The sequence below is a fragment of the Rhinopithecus bieti genome, unplaced genomic scaffold (assembly GCF_001698545.2).
Source record: "Rhinopithecus bieti isolate Rb0 unplaced genomic scaffold, ASM169854v2 scaffold_35903, whole genome shotgun sequence".
Classification (NCBI taxonomy): Eukaryota; Metazoa; Chordata; class Mammalia; order Primates; family Cercopithecidae; genus Rhinopithecus; species Rhinopithecus bieti.
Window position 1 is genome coordinate 334860 of NW_016815549.1, and position 20511 is coordinate 355370.

At 55.9% G+C, this 20511-nt stretch overlaps 1 protein-coding gene across 2 annotated transcripts in view; it reads right to left on the bottom strand.

The window, feature by feature from the left end:
- Positions 1 to 20511, bottom strand: part of SORCS2 (sortilin related VPS10 domain containing receptor 2) — a 579194-nt gene that overhangs the window by 203980 nt on the left and 354703 nt on the right. For both annotated transcript variants that reach the window (XM_017853405.1, XM_017853404.1), the window contains exon 3: positions 8606 to 8705. In XM_017853405.1, coding sequence (XP_017708894.1) covers positions 8606 to 8705 — 100 coding nt within the window. The remainder of the gene's footprint in view (positions 1 to 8605; positions 8706 to 20511) is intronic.

Sequence of the window (20511 nt, forward strand, 5' to 3'; positions counted from 1 at the left end):
CCCTCCCTCATGACTCACTCTTCATCAGATGTGTGGGCCGGGGAGCGGGTGACGCTGGCCAGACCCTCAGTAGGAAGAACTGCACAGCAGGACGCAGTGCAGCGCGAAAGCATCTTGGCACCATGGGACCATGCAGCCTGGCTTCTGCTGCTCAGAAGGCCTTAAGGTCAAAGCCGTGAAGTGCAAGGGCAGATTCTGGGGCTTCCCAAGCTCCTGCACACAGAGTGGGGGTCCCACAAAGCACAGGCAGTGGCAAAGCAGCCACAGGGTGCTGCCATCCCCTACTGGGCACAGTACATGACTCACAGGGGTTCCGAGCCACAGAAGGCTGGGGTCCTATGTCCACGGGACCCGGGCTAATCTCGGCTGCCTCTGAGCACCACCATGCACAGCTCAGGTCCAGAAGGAGAGGAAAGAAAACCCTGGCCAGTGTAAGAGGTCAGCAGTTGGCAGGAAGGAGAGGCAGGGGCAGGGAGGGGAAGGGGCAGGGAGGGGCAGGGCCCTCACAGCAGGGAGAGGGTGGGGCCTTCACAGCAGAAAGGTGGCGGAGGGGCCTCCTTAACAAGAGGGGCGGGGCCTCCACAACAGGGAGGGGCGGGGCCACCACAGCAGGGAGGGGCCTCCACAGCAGAAAGGGGGCGGGGCCTTGCACTGCGAAGGCGTTTGTAGGGCTGAAGGCAGGGGTTCGGAGTGGAGGGAAGAGAGTGAGACAGAAAGCGTGAGAGACAAAGAGAAGGAAGAAGAGAAGGAGGGAGGGGAAGCCGTTAGAGCCCAGTGTGGTGGGGAAGCAAGCGGCCACCCTACACATGGGTGGGAGAGAGACCCACAGACAAAGAGCAGAACAAAGTACTGGACTTCTTTGTTCTCGCAGGCACTCAAAGAGTCCACAGGAAGCGGACATGGGCACAGCCTCAAGAGGAGCCTGGGACTCAGCTCGGCCTGAATGGCACAGTCCCATGAAGCTGGGGCCTGGAGAGCAGGCAGTACCACCACTCTGTGTTCCTGCTGAGGACTCTGAGGTCCAGAGAACTTGGGAACCTGTATTAGGGGATCCACAGCTCCAGAGCCTGTGCCCCATCCCTCAGGTTTCCCCCTGGGGGCAGGGCCCTGTGCCCAAAGCACAGGTTTTTGGTGTCTGTACAGAGCTGCTGGAAGGCTTTGGGGGGTGGTGACAGGGCAGCACTGATAGAGGCCCTTAGACCTGGGGCACGTCATGACTCGACAGCCCGCCTGCCATGGGGCCTGGAGGAAGCAACTTGGCCTCTCTGGGCCTCAATTTCTTTCCCCTGTGCGATGGCCCATGAGCATCCTTACCCTGCAGGGCTGCTGTAGGGATTAGAGACCACGGCTGATCTTTCATAAAAGCCCTTCAGGACACAGGGCCATTCTTTATCATGACCACACCGCCTCTGCCAAGTGGAAGTTTTCGCTTTCTGCAACACTTTGAGCTTCTTAAAAACAAAATTTTCACTTGATTCATTGCTCAATCCTGAGTGCTTGGCACGTGGCAACAGTTCCCCCACGAAGACACGGGCGAGTGAGTGGAATGAGGGAAGAGGTGAACTCATGGGGATTTTGTCCTAACCCTGTGCTTCTCATATCTGGGATCAAGGGCCCGGGTGATATGGTGCATGGGCCAGGGTGCCCCAGGACTTGGCCTTCTCCCAGATCACCAGCTTGACATAAAGATTTTTTTGGTGAAAATGTGTGTGTGTGATTTTAATATTCAAGCCAACACTGATATATAATGGAGTAAGATGCAAATTCACATAAATTTTTCATATAAAACACGATGCTTGGAAGAAATTCCATGCCTGGGCCAGCTCCTCTGGGCTGTGCCTTCACACTTCCCTGTGCCACAGGGTTCCTGGGGCCAAGTCGGAAGGAAACGTGCTGTTGGCCCAAAGCTGATGTGAGCATTGTAGGGAATGTGTGGGGTCTTCAGGACCCCCAGGGTCTTGGGTCCGGCCATGACAATAGTAGGATGCCTGGCCAGGAGCAGCAAGGCCGGGGAGTGCTGATTCTACTGCAGGTGAGAAAAAAATAAAAGGGAATTCATTTCCTAAGACAGGTTGCAAAGTGGTCTCCAAGAAGCTATAAAGTGCTGCTCCGCCTGTAATTGTTGCTAAATGGACTCCTAATAGTATTCACATCTTCCTGCAAAACCTATCCGTTATCCAATAACAGAGAGGTGGACCTGGCACGGCACACACTCATCCAACTGCTCCTGTAAACAAAGTGGGCTTTTCCCAATCAGAATCACCAGGTCAATCCTCTATTGGCTAAAGGCTGACTTTGCCCCCTTTTCTTCCTTTTGAGACAGTGTCTTACTTTGTCACCCAAGCTGGAGTGTAGTGGCAGGATCATAGATCACAGCAGCCTCAACCTCTTGGGCTCAATCCATCTTCCCACCTCAGCCTCCTGAGTAGCTGGGACCATACATGCCAGGCCTGGCTATTTTTAATTTTTATTTTTTTTTATGTTGTCCAGGCTGGTCTCAAACTCCTGGGCTCAAGCGATGCTCCAGCCTCTGCTCCCAAAGTGCTGGAATCACAGGTGTGAGACACTGCATCTGGCCACCCTTTATCTCATTCTTTCTATAAACATGCAGCAGGGAGATTCAGTTTCTTAGGGCCCCACCAGACCCTCAGAGGCTCTAGAAGGTTAGAGCTGTTTGTCCAGTTCACCTTTGCTCCCCAGTGCCCAGCAAGGGATCCAGTGCATAGTAGATACCTAATCTGTATCTGCTTTCTGTAAGACTGGACAAAGGGAAGAGCTCTCTCTAGCACCAAGCACACAGCCCAGCACCTAGTAGGGCCTCAGCCCCATATCTGTTGAATGGGTGGGTGTGAGTGCTGGGAGGGGCTTAGAGACCCCGTTCAAGCTGCCCTCTCACCACGGAGATGGCCAGGGCACGGGCATCCCCTTCCATGGCTGCTCCTCTTCCCAGAGGATCGCCCCAGGAGGAGACCAGGAGAGGCTAGGATAGTGGAGCTAGAAGGGGGGTTGGACAGCCTTCAGTTAAGCTGCCTCATCTAAGGGACGGAGAAATGGAGGCCCAGAGAGGAAATGGGATCTGTCCAGAGTTACACAGTTCAGCAGCCCTCAGACTGCGCCCAGTGTGCAGTAAGGAGCTGCTGATTTCTAGCCTCTAGCCAAGTGGGCCAGGCTGTGCTCGCACAGCAAGCCCCACCAGCTCTCTAGAACTTAGCTGCAAGGGTGCCTGGGGAGCCCGGAGCATGACAAGGGGTACCGTAGGGGCTGGCAGACCTGGGTTCAAACACCATGTGTCAGTGATTGTTTTTGTTCTGTCTACTGGCTGGGTGACCTCGGACGACTCTTCGAGCTTCCCTGAGCCTCCATTTTCTGCTTTGGGTAATGGAAGTGAACAAATCGTGACCCTGAGGGGGGCCCTGCCCCCGCCCACACATCTGAGTATGGGGACATCTGCTTCCAGCCGAAAGTCTGATACACCAAAAATGATCACCGAGGGGGTAGCAGAAGGGATCAAGAAACTCCGAGTGGGTAAGTTTCATACAATGATAAAGGCCATTTTTGCTTCATATTACATTGAAATATCTTTCCCAGACACGCCCCAGCCCAGCCCATCACATCCTTCTCTCCTGAGTTCCGTTTGAGCGCCAGGGGCTGTGCACGGCTGAGGAGTAGGGAGGAATCACGCCTGGCCTCTGCCCCAGTCATGGGCTGCTCTTGTTCCTCAGGACCACCATGCAGGTGTCTGAAGACCAGCCCTGTACCCCCTGAGTCTCTTCTTCTGCTTTAACCAGCTTTTCTGGCTTGCCCCACTCCTTACTTGACATGTAAAGTCAAATTCGTTTTATGTGGAATCGTAACTGTGACTTTTCTGCCTCTAAATGCATTTAAAACCAAATCAGCCTGAGTTCCCACTTGTTGCAAGACCACTATCAAACTGTGTGCCAGGCTTGATTCTAGGTACTGTATATGCATTAACCCAAGTAATCCTTATTCACCATCACGACCCCACTTTACAGACAAGGAACTGAGGCGCAGGCAGATTAGGAACTTGCCTACAGTTTGTACCACTAGAGAAGGAGCAGCAGAGCCTGCTGCCTGGAGCTCAGGCCCTCTGCTGCCCTCGGCCTCTGAGTCCACATGCTCTCTGGCCCACCCCCTGACCTCTGTCCCCAGCCCCACTTAGCACGTGGCCCATCCCACCTCTGCAGACAGGAGCCAATGTTTCATTCTCCCAAGGCAGAAGCACGCTGCCAGGAGCATCACAGGGAAACACATGCCTCCCTGTTAGTTAGATAACAAATTGCTGCCCTGGTTCCCATCACTGATAATTAATGTGTTCTCTAAACACAGAGGTGTGGGCAGGCCATGCCAAAAGCAAGCAGCCTGGCCCAGGCCCAGGGGAACCAGGCGGGTGCAGATAAGCAGGGCCAGGGCAATGACCCCGTGCCTGGCACAGCCACCCGGATGCCTCTGCTCCATGGCCACGTCTGGTCCCTCCAATAGACACAGCCTACCGGGGCCACACATGTGAGGCTCTGTCACCCTGCAGCCAGTTCCTAACCTAAAGTCTCAGATGGCTGGCCAGGAGGGCCTCAGTGTTTCCCTCTAAGGATAACAGTGGGTCACACGACTAACTCGTGGGGCCTTCCCTTGGGCCAGGCCCTGATCTGAGCACTTGACAAGGAGCACCTCATTACTTCCATCAGCCTTACAGTGTAGACACTGCTACTATCCCCATTTCGCCAATGAGGAAGCCCGGAACAAGGTGGTTAACACTTGCTCAAGGTCTCAGAGCGAGTAGGCTGCAGGGCCAGACTCAGATCCAGGCAGAGGCCCCTATGCCCCAGCCGGAAAAGCCAGGGGGTTGGCCTCAGGCTAGCCTCTCATCCCATTCCCCTGCCACTCCCCGGTGCCCTGCATCCACCGCACTCTTGGCCCCGCACCGTTACTGTCCTGCCTGCCTCTGAGACAGCAGTTCCTGCAGCATCAGGGGCTCTGGAAGCAACAAGTTCAGATTCACCAAGGCCCTTGGTGGGGCTCCCAGTGCCTCCAACCTAGGGGATCATGGCCTTCCAAAGAGAGGGTCAGTTTTGTCCTGCGGTGAGGAGGTAGGTGGGGAGAGGTGAGAACAGTCCCAAACCGGGGCATCCAGAAGCCTAGCCCTGTCTGCACCTGTGACTTTGCTCCTGCCACCTGGGGCCCAACAGGAATCAGGATCAGTGTATCAGCAGGAGGAGGAGGGCCCACGGGAGGCCAGTTCCATCTGGGGGACTGTGGGGTGGGCAGAACAATGTGGGTGAGGGGAGAGCAGGAGCCCCGGCCTCCTCTTCAAAACAGTGGCTGTATCAGCCTCCTGTGGCTGCTGCAACAAATCACCACACACTCCGTGGCTTGAAGCAACAGAAATTCATTCTCTTCTGGCCATGGAGGGCACAAAGCTAAAGGCAAGGTGTTGGCAGGGCTGGTTCCTCCAGAGGCTCCGGTGGCAAGTCCATTTCCTGGGCTTTTCCAACTTCTTTCCAGAGGCGCCTGCTTTCCTTGGCTTGTAGCCCCATCCAGGCCCTGCCCCAGCCTTTGCTCCATCTCCCAGCTCCCCCTGCAGCCCTAGCCCTCCTGCCACCCTCCACAAGGACCCTGTGATGACACTGAGCTGAGCCCATCCAGACAACCCAGGAGAACCTTCCCATCACAACATCCTCCACTTAATCCCATTTGCAAAGTCCCTTTTGCCATAGAAGGTGACATTCACAGGCTGCAGGGGTCAGGACTGGGACATCGTTGGGGGCTTCTCTTCAGCTGACAGCAAATGGCAATTTTGAGTAAGGCTCTGCCAGGCGCTCACCTGTCAAGCCCACCCTTGATCACTGTCCCCTTTACAGGTAAGACATCTGCAGCTCCCTGATGGGGGGCACCTGGCAGAGCTGAACTGAGTACGGGGAATCCCCAGTGCTGGCACCGTCCTCTACACCACCCTGCAAATGCAGTGTCTGCACCCAGGCAAACCCGATGCGGCTACAGCATCTGCTGGGCAGCACACACTGCTGTTTGTGACACTCATTCACTCATTCATTCATACCATCCCTTTAAAGTCAGCTGAGCCTCTGTGCTGGGTGCCAGGCAGCCAACAGACCCAATCCTGTACCCGCAGTGATATTTCTAGGCTAAACGTCCAAAATGTCCTGGCTCTGAAATCCAGCCTGTGCCCAGGGACTCAAATAACCTGTCTCAGGGCTTGTCTGCTTTCAAGACTGCAGATGCCTCCCCAGTGCCGCCTGTAGAGGAAGTTCTGCTGAGTACCCCAAATCGGAGCCCCAGCCTTTGGCCTGCGCAGAAGGTCTGGTGCCACCTAGAAACCCCTCTGCTGACCCCATGCACATTCTATGTATCATCTCATAGGTCCTCCCACCCACCCGCTTTACAGGTCAGGAAACTGAGGCTCAGCAGAGGCCATGGCCACGTCCCCAGGTTGCTCCATGCGGAAGACGCTCTATCTGACCTCGTGATGTCTGGCCCAGTCTCCATGTGACACCTTCCCTGACCTCAGGGCCTCAGAGTCTGTCTTGGTTCCGTTACTGCCCCTGTTGCTTTGCTCTTCACATTTCCAAACATAGACGCGGCCTGTGGGGCTGACCCTAGAGATACCATCACATCCCAGACACCTGTGGACTCTCCTAGCTGGTGACCAGATGGACAGAAGCAGAGTGTCCCCTGCATGGAGTGGAGAAGGGTAGCCGTTGGAAGACCACCAGGACTGGGTTGGATGGATGGACAGGAACTCAAGCCTGGGCCAAGAGGTGGGGGGCATGGCCTCCTCCATTGCCAGCTGGAATCCGGGGTCGGTGTGGACCCTCACCTGGGTCAGTGCCAGCCCCAAGGCACTCGTCTTTGCCTCAAATTTGAATGACAGCAATCCCAGGAAGAAGGGGTGACGGCCGGGCCAGAAGGCAGAGTGTCTGCCTCTGCTCCCATAGGGCTTGGGTTTTCCAGCAGGTGCAGGCCTCACCGCTGCCAAGCCTGGACAATGCCCTCCACCCTCAGCTTTGGGCTCCGGGAAGCTGGGTTCAAATCCGGCCCCCTGCCCCACCAGGTGTGAGACTGAGCAAATCCCACCTCTTGTCCAATGTCCTGCCCTGGAAAGGGGGAGAATGATGCCTCCCTCTTTGGGCCACTGTGGGATGGAAAGAGATCAGGTGTGTGAATCCCCAGGGCTGGGGCCGGGAAAAAGCAGGGGCTGGCTCAGGTCAAACCACCCCTCTTCCCTACATGCCAAGACATGGCCTTCCAGCAGGTGCCTCTCGTGTCCCCAGGGCCAGGTCTCCCTTGCCTCCCCTCTGCAACCCTCCCCACCTCTGCATTCCAAGTCTGTCCAACTGGAAGCTCCTACAGCAGAAATCAAGAAGAGAAAACAAAACAAAACAAAACCAGCAAAGCAACCTGCTTTAGGAAGAGGGAGGACATCCCATGAATAAACATGGCTGAGACCACCGAGACGGCCCCATCAAGGCTGCACACATCTCAGGCCCCCTGTTCCATGGACTGCTGCTGCCAGGCCTGTGGTCTCAGCAGAAGCTGCCAAGCTCCAGTGCGCCCAGCTCCTCTGAGTCCCTGTGAACCTGCCACCAGCACAACCATCAAAACACTCCAGCACCCTTGGAATCATCACCATCCCACATGACTCCCTTTCTGGATGTTCTGTTGATTTACGGACGTTCTCACAGACTCCAAGCTGCTCAGATCTCTCCTTCAAAGTCACCATTAGAGCTGAGCACAGGGGCCTATGTGCCCACTTCATGCCGAGCACCATGCAGGAGCTCTGGGTGCCGGATCCTAGAGCTCACGATTCCCTGCACGAGATGTGGGTGACATCCCATTTGATGAAACTGAGGCACAGAGAGGGGAGCTGGGATGCAAACACTGGTCTGAGTCCCTTTCTGTGACCGTGAACTGCTTTGCTGAATGGAGTCAGATTCGCAGGACGGCCTTGCCCTGGTGCCTCTGCCGACCTCGATCTGGGCTCGGGGTGGGCCAGGACACAGACACATGTTTGCAGGAGGGGTCTTCTCACGGAACCCACGGTGGGTAGCCTCGGAAAGACCCCTCTCTCCTATTGTACAGCCAGCCAGAGAACAAAGTCAGGAAGCTCCCCCGGACCAAGGAAACAGCGAGGAGAGCTCAGGTGGAAATCACAGCCTAATCAAAACCAGATCAACAACCAGCTTCCGAAGAACGGGCCTGCTCAGCACTGCCTTCCGAGGGCTCCCAACCCAAGAAAGCTGCTTCTCTCTCTGCTTCCGGACCCACAGCTCCTCCCTGCTGTGCCCTGATGGATGTGTGCCACCCCCCAACCGGGGGGAAGACAGATGTGCCCCAGGTATGCAGGCGGTGCCTTCGTCCAAAGCCTGGCCTCTGGCTTAAAGCACAGAATGGTGTCAGGTGGCACTGGGAAGGGTGGTAGCAAGAGCCAGGAGGGAAACATCTCACGCTCTGGCCTGGTCCAAAGTAGGAGACAGCAGGCAGGGCAGCAGCTTCCTTGCTCTGCAGAGTGAGTGGCACAAGGCGAGAGCCAGAGCTGCAGCCGGAGCGGTGGCCACCCCCGGACAGCACCTACCTTCCTCTTGTTGGTCGGGCAGATGTAGAAGTTGTCAATGACGGTGGTGACACCAGGCTGGAGGGTGAGCTTGGTGTAGGACGTCCCGAAATCCGACGACCTGGGGGAAAAGGGGGACAGCCATCAGCCACGTGCCCTCCAGGTGCGGCCTTCATCAGCCCACACGGTGTCCAGCCCCTGCCCTGTGCCCGTGTGGGCAGAGCACCCCAGACACCTTGAGTGCAGTCCTGGGCACTCTGCCTGGGGGCAGTGCATCCCGACAAGGCAGGAGAGGAGACCAGGCTCTCTCAGGAACACTGAGGACTCACGCAGGTGTGGAGCTTAGGTCCAGAGCTAGGATCCAAAGTCAGGTCCTTTTGGCTCCAAATCCCAGCCAGTCATTCCTCCCCAGTGCTTCCTATGTGCTGGGCAGCTCTAGGTTACCGTATGCATCTCACAGCGGACCAGAGGAGCCTCCAAAGGGATAGTTCTCTGCCTGAAATCACTTAGTTAATAAGTGGCTGACTCAGGATTTGACACTGGCCTGTCTGATTTCAGGCCAATGGCTGTGCTGAGGCATTCCTGTGGCCTGTCTGCTTGCCTCTTTCCCTCTCTGGACTCTGAGCTCCTCCAGGGAGCCCCATCCTCTATCCTGACCACCACCTGCAGCACAGGATGTTAGGGGACCCCACACAGGTACCAGAGCTCGGGCAGCTGCTGGAAATCAGACCCAAAGCACTGTGCCCACCCTGGAGTGGCATCTTCTGGGCTCATGCTGGGAGACAAGGCTGTCCACTCAGTACCTCCCTGGGCAAGGCCCTCCCGGCCAAGTGAGAATCTGAGAGTACACTGAGCTTTAAAGCGCCTTGGCTCCCCAGCAAGGAGAGGGAGATAAGGCACAAAGGCAACTTCATATCTGTTGTTCGGAAGCTGTCCATGCATCAGGACATGGAATTAATTCTCCATTGAAGATTAAGTACCAGAGACCCTGAAACCAACACCTCTTATCATCACCTGTTTAATACACTGGGATTGCAGAATACACCCTGACTCTACTGGAGAGGATCAGAGAGGTGCTCGGGGAAGCATTTCCCATCTCACCCCTGCTCTATTGAAGCAGATTCCAGACACAGACCCATGGTGGGGAGAGGAACACGGGTGGAGCGCACGACCCTGGGGCTCCTGTCGTGGGTAGCATGCCTTGCAGGGCCTCCCCATGTCCGATCACTGCCGAGATATGCTGCGGGGAGCTGAGCTCGGGGGACTGGGGGCAACTCCTCAGCTTGGGCGAGGAGGCCTTGGGCTGGAACCACGCTTCAGTGCTCCTGCCTCAGACCCCAGCAATTGGCTCCGAGCCCCGCCTGCGCTGATGTGTGTGGCCTGACTGCGAGGCCAGTGCTTCTCAGACTCACCCAGTTTGTCCCTTGGGGGCCGAGGGTACAGGCCTGGAGCTGCTTTAGCATAAAGGCCCCACCCACTGGGAGCTATTTCATGCCCTTCTATAACACATCCTTGGTGGTTTCTCCATGGAGACATTTCTTACATCTTCAAGTGAACCTGAGGCTCCAGAAAAGTGGACTGTTTGTCATCTCTGGGCATGCTGGCCATGTGGCCACAGGTCCCCAGAATGTGTGTCCCTCACAGGCCTCAGGGTCACAAGGTTCCTCCTAGGCCAGGACAAAGAGCAGACCCCCAACCCCCAGCCCTCTAACTCCCAGGGGCCAGCCCCTCCCCAGGATGGCAAGGGGCCTCAGGACCCATCTGGCCTCTGTCTGTCCCTGGCCTCCCCAGGGAGGACCAGGCTGGAGCGAACAAAGAAGCCCAGTGGAGGTGTAATTAGGACGCACTTACTCTCAAACATCAGAGAATTGATTTTCTTTGGGAAGGACGCAGAGAGAGGCCCATTAGCAGAGGATCGATCTGATCCAGAGACCCAGAAAATTCCAGGGCCCTTGCAGAAACAAATGGTTGTGTTTACAAGCCTGACACAGGGGGAGCCTCCCCTTCCTTCCCCACCCTGCTGAGCCATCTCTAAGACCTGCCTATCGATCCTGCTTCCCAAATACCTCTCAATCCTCTCTTCCCTTCACTCCCGGCACTGCTCATCTTAGCGCAACATCCAGCAGGCCTCAGTCCTGCTCCCCGCCCTGGGCCAGAAGAGCCTGCTCACACCTGCAAACTCCAGAGCTCCTGCCAGGTGTGGCCTGCAGCAAAGAGTCCATGAGCAAAGCCCCTGCTGTCTAGGAAGGGGCTCTTCTAGGAGGGGAGACGGAGGGAGACAGATGGACAATAAGGAAAGAAGCAAAAATATGACAGCATCAAATGCGACGAGGGTGGGAAGAAGAATCAACAGTGTGGGGGTGCAGGCAGATGGTGAGGGAGGGGCGGTGGGGTCGCTGGTTTGCAGGCAAGAAAGGTAGAAAGGCTCCTTGGACAAGGTGATGTTTGCGCAGAACCCGGAAGGAAGGAGAGAGGTTGTGCCTGGCTGGGGAAAGGCATTTGGACGGGCTTGAGTAGTGTTCCCCCATTCCTGTGCACCTGGAACCCACGAGTGTGGCCTAATTTGGAAACAGCGTCTCTGCAGATGCAGTTAGTTAAGATGAGGTCGTGCTGGATGAGGGTGGGCCCTGAGTCCTGTATGACTGGCGTTATAAGAATTTGGAAATTGGGACACAGATACACACACAGAGAAGGACGTGCGCAGACGGAGGCAGAGAGTGGGGTGATGCGGCCGCGGGTCAAGGGTACCAAGGACCCGGGCAGCCATGCTGGGACGAGAGGCAGAGAGCAGAGGCTCCCTCAGAGCCTCCGAAAAAAACACTCTCAGACTTCTGACCTCCAGGACCCCGAGAGAAAGGTCACCACGGTCGTACTTTGTGATGGCAGCTGTGTTCCAGGTACAAGGGTCCTGAGGACAGGGAAGGCGGGTCCATTTAAAGCACGGTCCCCGCCGGGCGCCGTGCCTTCTGCCTGTAATCCCAGCACTTTGGGAGGCCGAGGCATGAGGTCAGGAGTTCGAGACCAGACTGGCCAACATGGTGAAACCCCCGTCTCTACTAAAAATACAAAAATTGGCCGGGTGAGGTGGCAGGTGCCTGTAATCCCAGGTACTCAGGAGACTGAGGCACGAGAATCTCTTGAACCCAGGAGGTGCAGGTTGCAGTGAGCTGAGATCGCAGCACTGCACTCCAGCCTGGGTGACAGAGCAAGATTCCATCTGAAAAATAAAAATAAAAGAAAAAACCTACCAGCTGCCAGTGCCTAGGAAGCCCCTGCAGGCAATGCAAACCCAATTCCTCAGATATCCACGACTCCCAAGTCCAACTCCTGCAGATACGAGGAACATCAATTCACCCACTCACCCATTCATTCCCTCTATTTGTTTTTTTTGTTTGTTTGTTTTGAGACGGAGTCTCGCTCTGTCGCCCAGGCTGGAGTGCAGTTGCCAGATCTCAGCTCACTGCAAGCTCCGCCTCCCGGGTTTACGCCATTCTCCTGCCTCAGCCTACCGAGTAGCTGGGATTACAGGCGCCCGCCAGCTCGCCCGGCTAGTTTTTTGTATTTTTTAGTAGAGACAGGGTTTCACCGTGTTAGCCAGGATGGTCTCGATCTCCTGACCTCGTGATCCGCCCGTCTCGGCCTCCCAAAGTGCTGGGATTACAGGCTTGAGCCACCGCGCCCGGCCCATTCCCTCTATTTGTTTAACGTTTTATGCTTCAAGGCCCATACTACGGGCCTAGGAATCCAGATTCACCCCCTCATTCGATCTTCCATATGATGTGTGCATATTGAGTTCCTGCTGTGTGTCCCATCACTACACTGAGGCTGGAATCCACGGGCAGCATGGGCACTGTCTCCTGCTCTCATAGGGGTGACAGGCTGGCTGGTGTTGTAGGGGGAGAGAGAGAGAGAGCGAGAGCACAAGCAGACAGACCCTGCAGCCAGGAGCAGCGATGCTAACAGGTACATCCAGAGAGTCCTGGGAGACATTAAGGGGGAGATCAAACTGAGGGGGTCCGGGTGCCATCCTCAGCCCCCCAGGCTGCCCCCACTGCCAGGTCTAATCCATCACTGACCGGCTGAATTTTCCTCCTAAAGCTTTTAAATTCTGTCCCTACATCTCCCTGCCCACCTTAGTCCAGGTCCCCTTCCTCTTCCGTCTGTGCACGAGGAGCACCTGGCATGAGGGCCCCAGGCTCAGCGGAGGGGGTGCAAACACCGGCAGGCTGACTTCACCTGGGGAGGCCTGTGAGATTCCCATGGCTGCTTGTAACAAAGGCCCACAGACTCAGTGGCTTAAAACAAGCCACATTCATTATCTACAGTTCTGGAGGGCAGGAGTCTGCAGGGGGTCTATATAGGGCTAATCAAGGTGTGGGCACCTCCTGGAAGCTCCAGGGTAGAACCCATGCCCTGCCTCTCCTGCCTGCTATCGACCTCCTGCAGTCCTCGCCCCGAGGCCCGTCACTCCACTCTGCTTCCCGTCACAGCCTCCCGTCACAGCACTGACTACCACAGTCTCACGTCCCTCTGGCTCCCTACTTGTGATTACAGAGACCCCATGAGGATAATGCAGGATAATCCCAAGATCCTTCATTTAATCCATCTGCAAAGTCCCCTTTGCCATGTAAGGTAGCATAGTCACAGTTTCCGGGGATTAGGACGCGGACGTCTGTGGGAGGCGTTGCTCTGCTGACCACAAGTGGGCATTTGAGCCGGGTCCAAGGTATGTGTAGGAGCTGGTTCGGGAGCAGTGTCCCCTCGTGAGCTGTGAAGACCACAGGGCGGCTGGAGGTGGGTGGGGTGGGCAGTCCCCAGGGGCACAGAGAGGGCTGGACCCGCATTGTCGGGCAGCACCACTGACCCGCAGGCTGCCTAGCACTAGAAATATGGTGAATTCTTTTGAGTGGAGATGCCCTGGGACTGTGAAATGTAAACTGATTTCAAAGACTTAGCATTAAAAAGAATGTAAAATATTTCATTATAATGTTTATATTGATTACATGTTGACATAATCTTTTGGATATATGGAGTTAATTAAAAGCTGTGATTAACATTAATTTCACCTATTCTTTATTTTAACCCACAGGTTTTATTTCTTAAAGCAGTTTTAGATTCACAGCAAATGGAGGAGAAATGAGAGAGTTCCCGTACACCTTCTGCCCCCACCGTCAGCGCCCCAGCTGGAGAGACTCGCTGGTACAATCGGTGAGCCGCCCTGACACGTGGTTGCCACCAGAGTGCAGAGTTCAGGTCAGGGCCAGCCCTGGGGCTCCTGCACTCTATGGGTCTGGGCACCTGTAGGATGACAGGGCCCCTACACTGTGGTATCATACAGAGCAGCGTCACTGCCCCAAGAATCCTCTGTTCTTCGCCGATTCATCCCCCCGCCCACTGCCTCCTGGCAACCACCGATCCTTTTACCATCGCCATAGTTATGCCTTTTCCAGAAGGTGACCACTTGGAATCCTGCAGTTCACAGCCTTCTCATGTGGTTCCTTGCACTTAGTGATATGCACTTAAGGTCCTTCCACGCTTTTCCATGTCACCTGTTTCCCTTCACTTTTTAGCGTGGTCACTAGAACATTTAGAAAGACCCCCCATGGCTCCAATTATATTCCTAAGGGACACGCCGGTCTGGACAACATGCCAAGGTGGTGGGCGTCTTCGGAAGGTATGGGGCTCTGCAGTGGACGGGCACAGGACCCCTGGAAAACACGGTCCCAGCAGATGAGCAAGTGACCATGTGGAATCTGGCTGAATGGTGCCTGGGTCGTGGCCCATGCGAGGCAGGGCTCATCATTACTGCTGTTTGGGAAGAGTGCTGCAGCTGCAGGTGGGGACAGGTGACTGAGGAGGGGACAGGTGACTGCAGGGGACAGGTGACTAAGGAGAGGACAGGTGACTGCGGGAGGGGACAGGTGACTGACAAGGGGACAGGTGACTGCAAAAGGGGACAGGTGACTGAGGCAGAGACAGATGACTGCAGGAGAGGACAGGTGACTGAGGTGGGGACAAGTGACTGCAGGAGGGGACAGGTGACTGAGGTGGGGACAGGTGGGTGAGGTGGGGACAGGTGACTGAGGTGGGGACAGGTGAGGTGGGGACAGGTGACTGAGGAGGAGACAGGTGACTGTAGGAGGGGACAGGTGACTACTGGAGAAGACAGGTGACTAAGGAGGAAACAGGTGACTGAGGAGGGGACAGGTGACTGAGGTAGGGACAGGTGACCGAGGGGACAGGTGAGTGAGAAGGGGACAGGTGACTGCAGGAGGGGATAGGTGACTGTAGGGACGAATGACTGAGGTGGGGACAGGTGACTGCAGGTGAGGACAGGTGAGTAAGGAGGTGGAGGAGTGAGAGGAAGGATAGGGTGTAAGCCCAGGAAGTGGAGTTGGCATGACTTGGGGCTGCCCAAGGTGTCAGGCTGAAGGAGGGGACACCAGGTGACATGGAAGATGGGGTGACACTGCTCAGGTGCCATGCTGCTTGGAGGAAAGTGGAGGGCTGGGCTGGGAGTCAGGATGGCCCCCGGGTGAAGCACGGTTGGGGGGTCTGGGCTCATGTCCACCCACTGCTGCTCCCTGCGCAGCCCACTATGGATGTTAGCATTAGTTTTCTTCCTTGAGGCATCAGAGGATTGGAATCAGCCATCTCCGGGGTCCCCATCGACAAAAAAGGCTGTGACCACACACCCTTAACCTGCACGTACCCCGCAAGTGTCCCTGTTATCCGGCCTCCGAGAGCCCCTTTCGAGAGACCCGAAAGGGATCCGTTCTCCCCGGAAGCCTCTTGCCCTGACTGCATTTTCCTGGTGGGCAACTCAAGAGTCTCTCTCTCACTGCATTATTTCCTCTGAGCATCTGCTTCTCAGATAAGTAAGTGTAGCCATGATGATATCTAATGATGAAGATTTATTGCAAGGAACAAAGCTGGAGAACGCCCAGCGGGCTTGCCCGGCCTTTGCCTCTCCCTGCAGCTGTGTCAGAAAAAAGGAGGACCCGAATTAAGCTCCTGCTCTCTGGAACATGCCAGGTTTCTGTTGCAGACCAGGGGTGCTCCGGGGACAGGATCCTCAATGATGGATGGCCTTGTCTCTCTACAAGTGAGCACGTTTCGCTCTGCAGTGCACTCACCAAGCTTGGACTCTCGAGATGGCCTTGTCTCTCTACAAGTGAGCACGTTTCGCTCTGCAGTGCACTCACCAAGCTTGGACTCTCGGAAGAGTTCAGACTCTTGGATCGTGGTTAGAAAACCTGAAACTGGCTGGCGAGCAGTGGCGGCAGGGTGGGGAGGGGGACCGCCCGACTCCATCAGACAGCTCAGGGTGTTGGGAAGGCCAGACCAGTGGGAAGAGAGATGCGGTTAGGAGGTGCTGCTGCACCCCACTTCCTGGGGAAAGAACAGGGGCGGCGGTGCTGCTTGTCTGGCCAGTATTCTAAACTCTAAACATCATTCCTTCAAAGAATGTGAAAAAAAAGAAAACCCACACCAGTGTGTTGACCTCTTGCTATGTGTTTTCAATGTTGTGCAAGAAACAAGACTCAACCAGACAATGCAGTTCTAGTGGTGTGCTGGGGAGGGCAGGGCCAGGGCGTGAGTTGAGGTGATGGGCTAGGGTCCCAGGCTGTGTGCAAATACCACAATCTAGGTGGCTTGTCCTCTCACAGTTCTGGAAGTCAGAGGTGCAAAGTCAAGGTGCTGGCAGGGCCCCGAGCTCCCTCTGGAGGCTCCTGGGGAGGATCCTCCTGCCTCTTCCAGCTGCTGAGGGCTCCAGGCGTCCCTTGGATTGAGGCTGCATTGCGCCACTCTCTATCTCAATTTCACGTTAGGTGTAGGGCCCACCCTAAAGCCAGGCTGATTTCACCTCTATCCTTAGCTAATTACATCTGCGAAGGCCCTGGGTCCAATAGAGTCACACCTGAAGTTCCTGGTGGACACAGATTTTGGGGGCGACTCTATTCATCCCTCTATGGGTAGTTGCACTGACTGTCTATTCTACATGAGGAAGACTCTGCATTAGCACCTCACCTGCCTACTTCATTAAATCTCCCTGCATCCCCGGGGGAGCTCCTGGTTTTCAATAAAGAAATGGAGACAGGCAGCACGTCACCTCCAGGAAGAGTCTGAGGCCAGTGGGAAGCCCCAAGGGCCCAAGGAGGGAGGGGCCTCTGGCTGGGGCCACCGGAGGGCCTGGTAGGATTTAAGTGTATGGCTTCGAGGAACACGGTGCAGCGGTGAGGGGCCCGTGTGACCCCCAGTGATGGGCTGAGTGTCTGCAGGGCACCGGGCTCAGTGCTGGGTGCTGGACGCAGCTAGGGGTCGCGAGTCCAACCACATAACAGCGGCCTGTGGGCAGGGGACACTGAGGGCTGGTCAGCAGGGACAGCGTGATGGAGGCTCTGGCCCACTCAGTTGCTGCTCCAGCTCATGGTGGACTAAGCAGAGGGAGGGAAGGGGTGCTGCCAGCACCCCACATCAGACAGCTGGGCCTGTCTCTTAGCAGACTGCCAGAGCACAGAAACCTCACATCAACTCCAAACCCAATACTACCCCCTCCTGAAGCCCACGCAGATCTCCCGGCCAGAGTGGGGAGGCAAGACTCTACTGGCCAGGCACACAGCTGGCACTCAATAAATGCTTGCTGGATTCCTTTGGTGGTGCTCTGGGTGCCAGACTTAAAGGCGGTGTGACCTCATGTGAACAGGTTTCCCTCCCTAGGCCACAGTTTCCCACTGAACATATGGGAACTGGATTTGAGTATTTGAGTCTAAGCACTAGCACTGCTACTTGTGAACTGAATTCCTGTACATCTTCCTTAGCGCTCCCAGTGGCTCCTGAGCCTGTCCTTCTGAGGAAGAATGCCCCCTAGAATCTCTGGACGGTGTCAGAATCCCTGGGAGAGCCCAGCCTGTCTGGAAGGAAGGAAGGGAGGAGGCAGACAGAGGAGGGAAATGGGAAGAGGAAGGAAAGGGGAGAGAAAGGGAGGAAGGAGTGAGGAGGGAGGGAAGAGGGAGGGAGGGAAAAAGAAGGAAGAGGGGGAGGAAGGAGAGGAAAGGAAGGAAGGAGGGAAAAAAGGAGAAGGGGAAGGATGGGGAAGAGGGAGGAAGGAAGAGGGAGGAAGAAAGAGGGGAGAAAGGGAGGGAAAAGGGAGGAGGAGGGAGAGAGGAGTGAGGAGGGGGAGGAGCGAGAAAGGGGGAGAAAAGGGAGGAGGAGGGAGGGAGGGAAGAGGAAGAGGAGGGAGAGGAAAGAAAGGAAGGAAGGAGGGAAAAAGGAAGAAGGGAAAGGAGTGGGGGAAAAGGGAGGGGGAAGAGGGAAGAAAGGGAGGAAGGAAGGAGGAGGGAGAAAGGGTGGGAGGAGGAGGGAGGAGGAAGGAAAAAAGGGAAGGGGAAGAGGCGGGAGGGGAGGAGGACCACAGTGCTCACTGAGTACCTCTCCTCTCTGTGCCTGGTGCCGTCCCCCAGGGGACCTCCCCAGCATTCAGTAGCTGCACCATCACCAAGTTCTTTAACTGCACCCAGCAACTCAGGAGGTGATCGTTCCAGCCTATATTTATTCCAATTAAAAATAAAAAAACAGAGTCTAAAAACGGGCAAATAGAAACATGGAAGGCAAGCGCCGTTGGAAAACTGCTGTCTGCAAATCGGCTGCTTCATTGCCGAGTGTTTGTACATACTCACTCTTAAAAAATGATTTAATGAAGCCATTTTCCTCCCCTATAATTACTCCATTGGCGGGGACATATGTGCAGTGCCCACCCCTCCTCCTCTGGGTGAGAAGCCCCTGCTTGCCCCACTCCCATGTGAGAACCCGGAAGCCACAAGCAGGTGTGAAAGGCAGCACCTGCAAGCTCTGGCCTTGGGCAAGGCTTACACCTTTCTGAGACTTAGGTTTTTTATCTGAACAAAGGGTTCATGAAGCGGACCTCCTGTGCCTGTCCTGAGGATTCCAGAGGTGTGTGTAGGACACGCACAAAGTAGGAATGGAGTGGTGGTCAGGTGGCACTGCCTGTGTCACTGTGCCACTTAACGGAAGCTGGTGTGCTCCGGCTTGTCCCCTGCTTACGGCGTGGACCACCCCTTGTTTGAAGGCGCAGTCGCTGTGGACATATGTGTCCCTAACAGTCACGAGGCTTGCATTTGGCAGCTGCAAGGGCCCTTGAGTGGACCCCAGAACCCCTCTCGAGGGCACGTGTATGCACACCTGCACTTTATATATGGGGAAACTGAGGCCCAGTAGGAAAGGGACTTGCCCAAAGGGAGCCCTAGACGGGAACCTCAGTCTCAGCAGAGGCGATGGGTGCTGCAGATGTGTTTTCCCAGCGGAAATCATTCTGAGCTTCAGTCACGTTCCAGGTCAGGCTCAGTCTGCGCTGTGAGATGAGAAGACACACAGGCTGCTGTGGCACCCAGGACCTGATGGCTCCACAGAACCCACAAAGAGGAGGCTTTGATCTGCTACCCAGACTTTCTAACAAACCCTCCCAGGATCAGAGAGGAAGAGGGAACTAAGGTGACACAGGGCAATTGTGGGGCAGTGAAGTCATTCAAGAAACTTCCAGAAGGCACTCTAGATTCTGAGTGTGAAAGGGGGCATCAGGCGCCAGCGAGGTGGGTGAACAGAGGGAAAGGAAATGCAACCTGGTCCTGGAGGGGTTGCCAAGTTTCGGGGGCAAGGAGACCCTGCCAGGCGAGTCACCCAAATACGCGGCAGTGAAGGCAGCAGCATGTGAACCCACGACCCACAGAGATACGGGGAGAGAGCGGGATGCCCTTCGGCATGAAAGCTGTGTGGGGAGGAGTTAACGAGATTGGTGCCCACCATGCTTTGGACACCAGCAGAGGACAGAGTGAAGGGAACCTCACCGAGACCTCACAATCCCGTCAGAACAGGAGAACACCTTCCCATTTCACTGACCAGGAAACTGAGTCCCCAGGAACATTAAGTAACTGGCCCAAGATTATAGCAACATCAGAAAACTCAGTGTTGGCTCATGCGGTGGCTCCAAGCTTGTCTTCTCTGAGCTTCCCAGGCTGTCCCCTGGTCTGTGCACCGTGTCCCAGAGGGGTTGGTGTGGCATGGCACCTGCCCTGCATGTCCTGGGCACCTCTGACATTCTCCAACGCCAGCAGCTGGACCTTGACTGCAGCCCGACCCAGTGCAAGAGCCACGTCATTTCACCTGTGAGTTACCTGTGGGCTTAGGGCATCTCCTTAACTCCACCTCACCCCCAGACTGGCAGTGTGCCCTGTGGGTGGAGAGGCTGGCGGCAGCAGAGGCAGCTGATTTTCTGTGTCTGAACCCACAGGGGCAGCATCCCCATGCCACCCCCAGTGCCTGTGCCCACCTCTCTGCATCCACGCCCTGAGCCACATCTCCCGGCCAGCCCTTCCACACATGGGTTCAGCTGCTTGCCACGGCTTGCTGGTATTCTGAGCTCATTGGTACTGGAGGCTGTGACACTCACTAGCAGATCGTTCCAGAATGAAGCTGGGCCGGGCCTAATCCCAGAGGACCCCTCCTCCACTGTCAGTGCCCCTGCCTGCAGTTTTTACTGACACCTTAGGGATGGAAATGGGGGCACGACCTCGAATATGACCTACGGAAAACCAGCGCACACCTCCTCACTTTGCTCCTGGCCAGCTGTGTCTCGTTGACTGCATGAGAATCAGTCCTTTTCAGTGAATCCCTCGCTGTCTGTAAACTCCTGTGGTAACTGAACCCCTCCAGTGCCAGAGTTCCTTTCCAGACCTCTCCCAAGCACCGATGCAGTGCCAGGCTGAGTCCAGACCAGGTGTGCACATGACTGGGCAGGGAACTTCTGTAGCCAGCGGTGCCAGTGCAACTGTACAAGCAGCTCAAACTGGGAAGTAAGTCCACACCGATCAGCCAACAGCGCCACCCCACCGCCCCCGAGGGCCCTCATC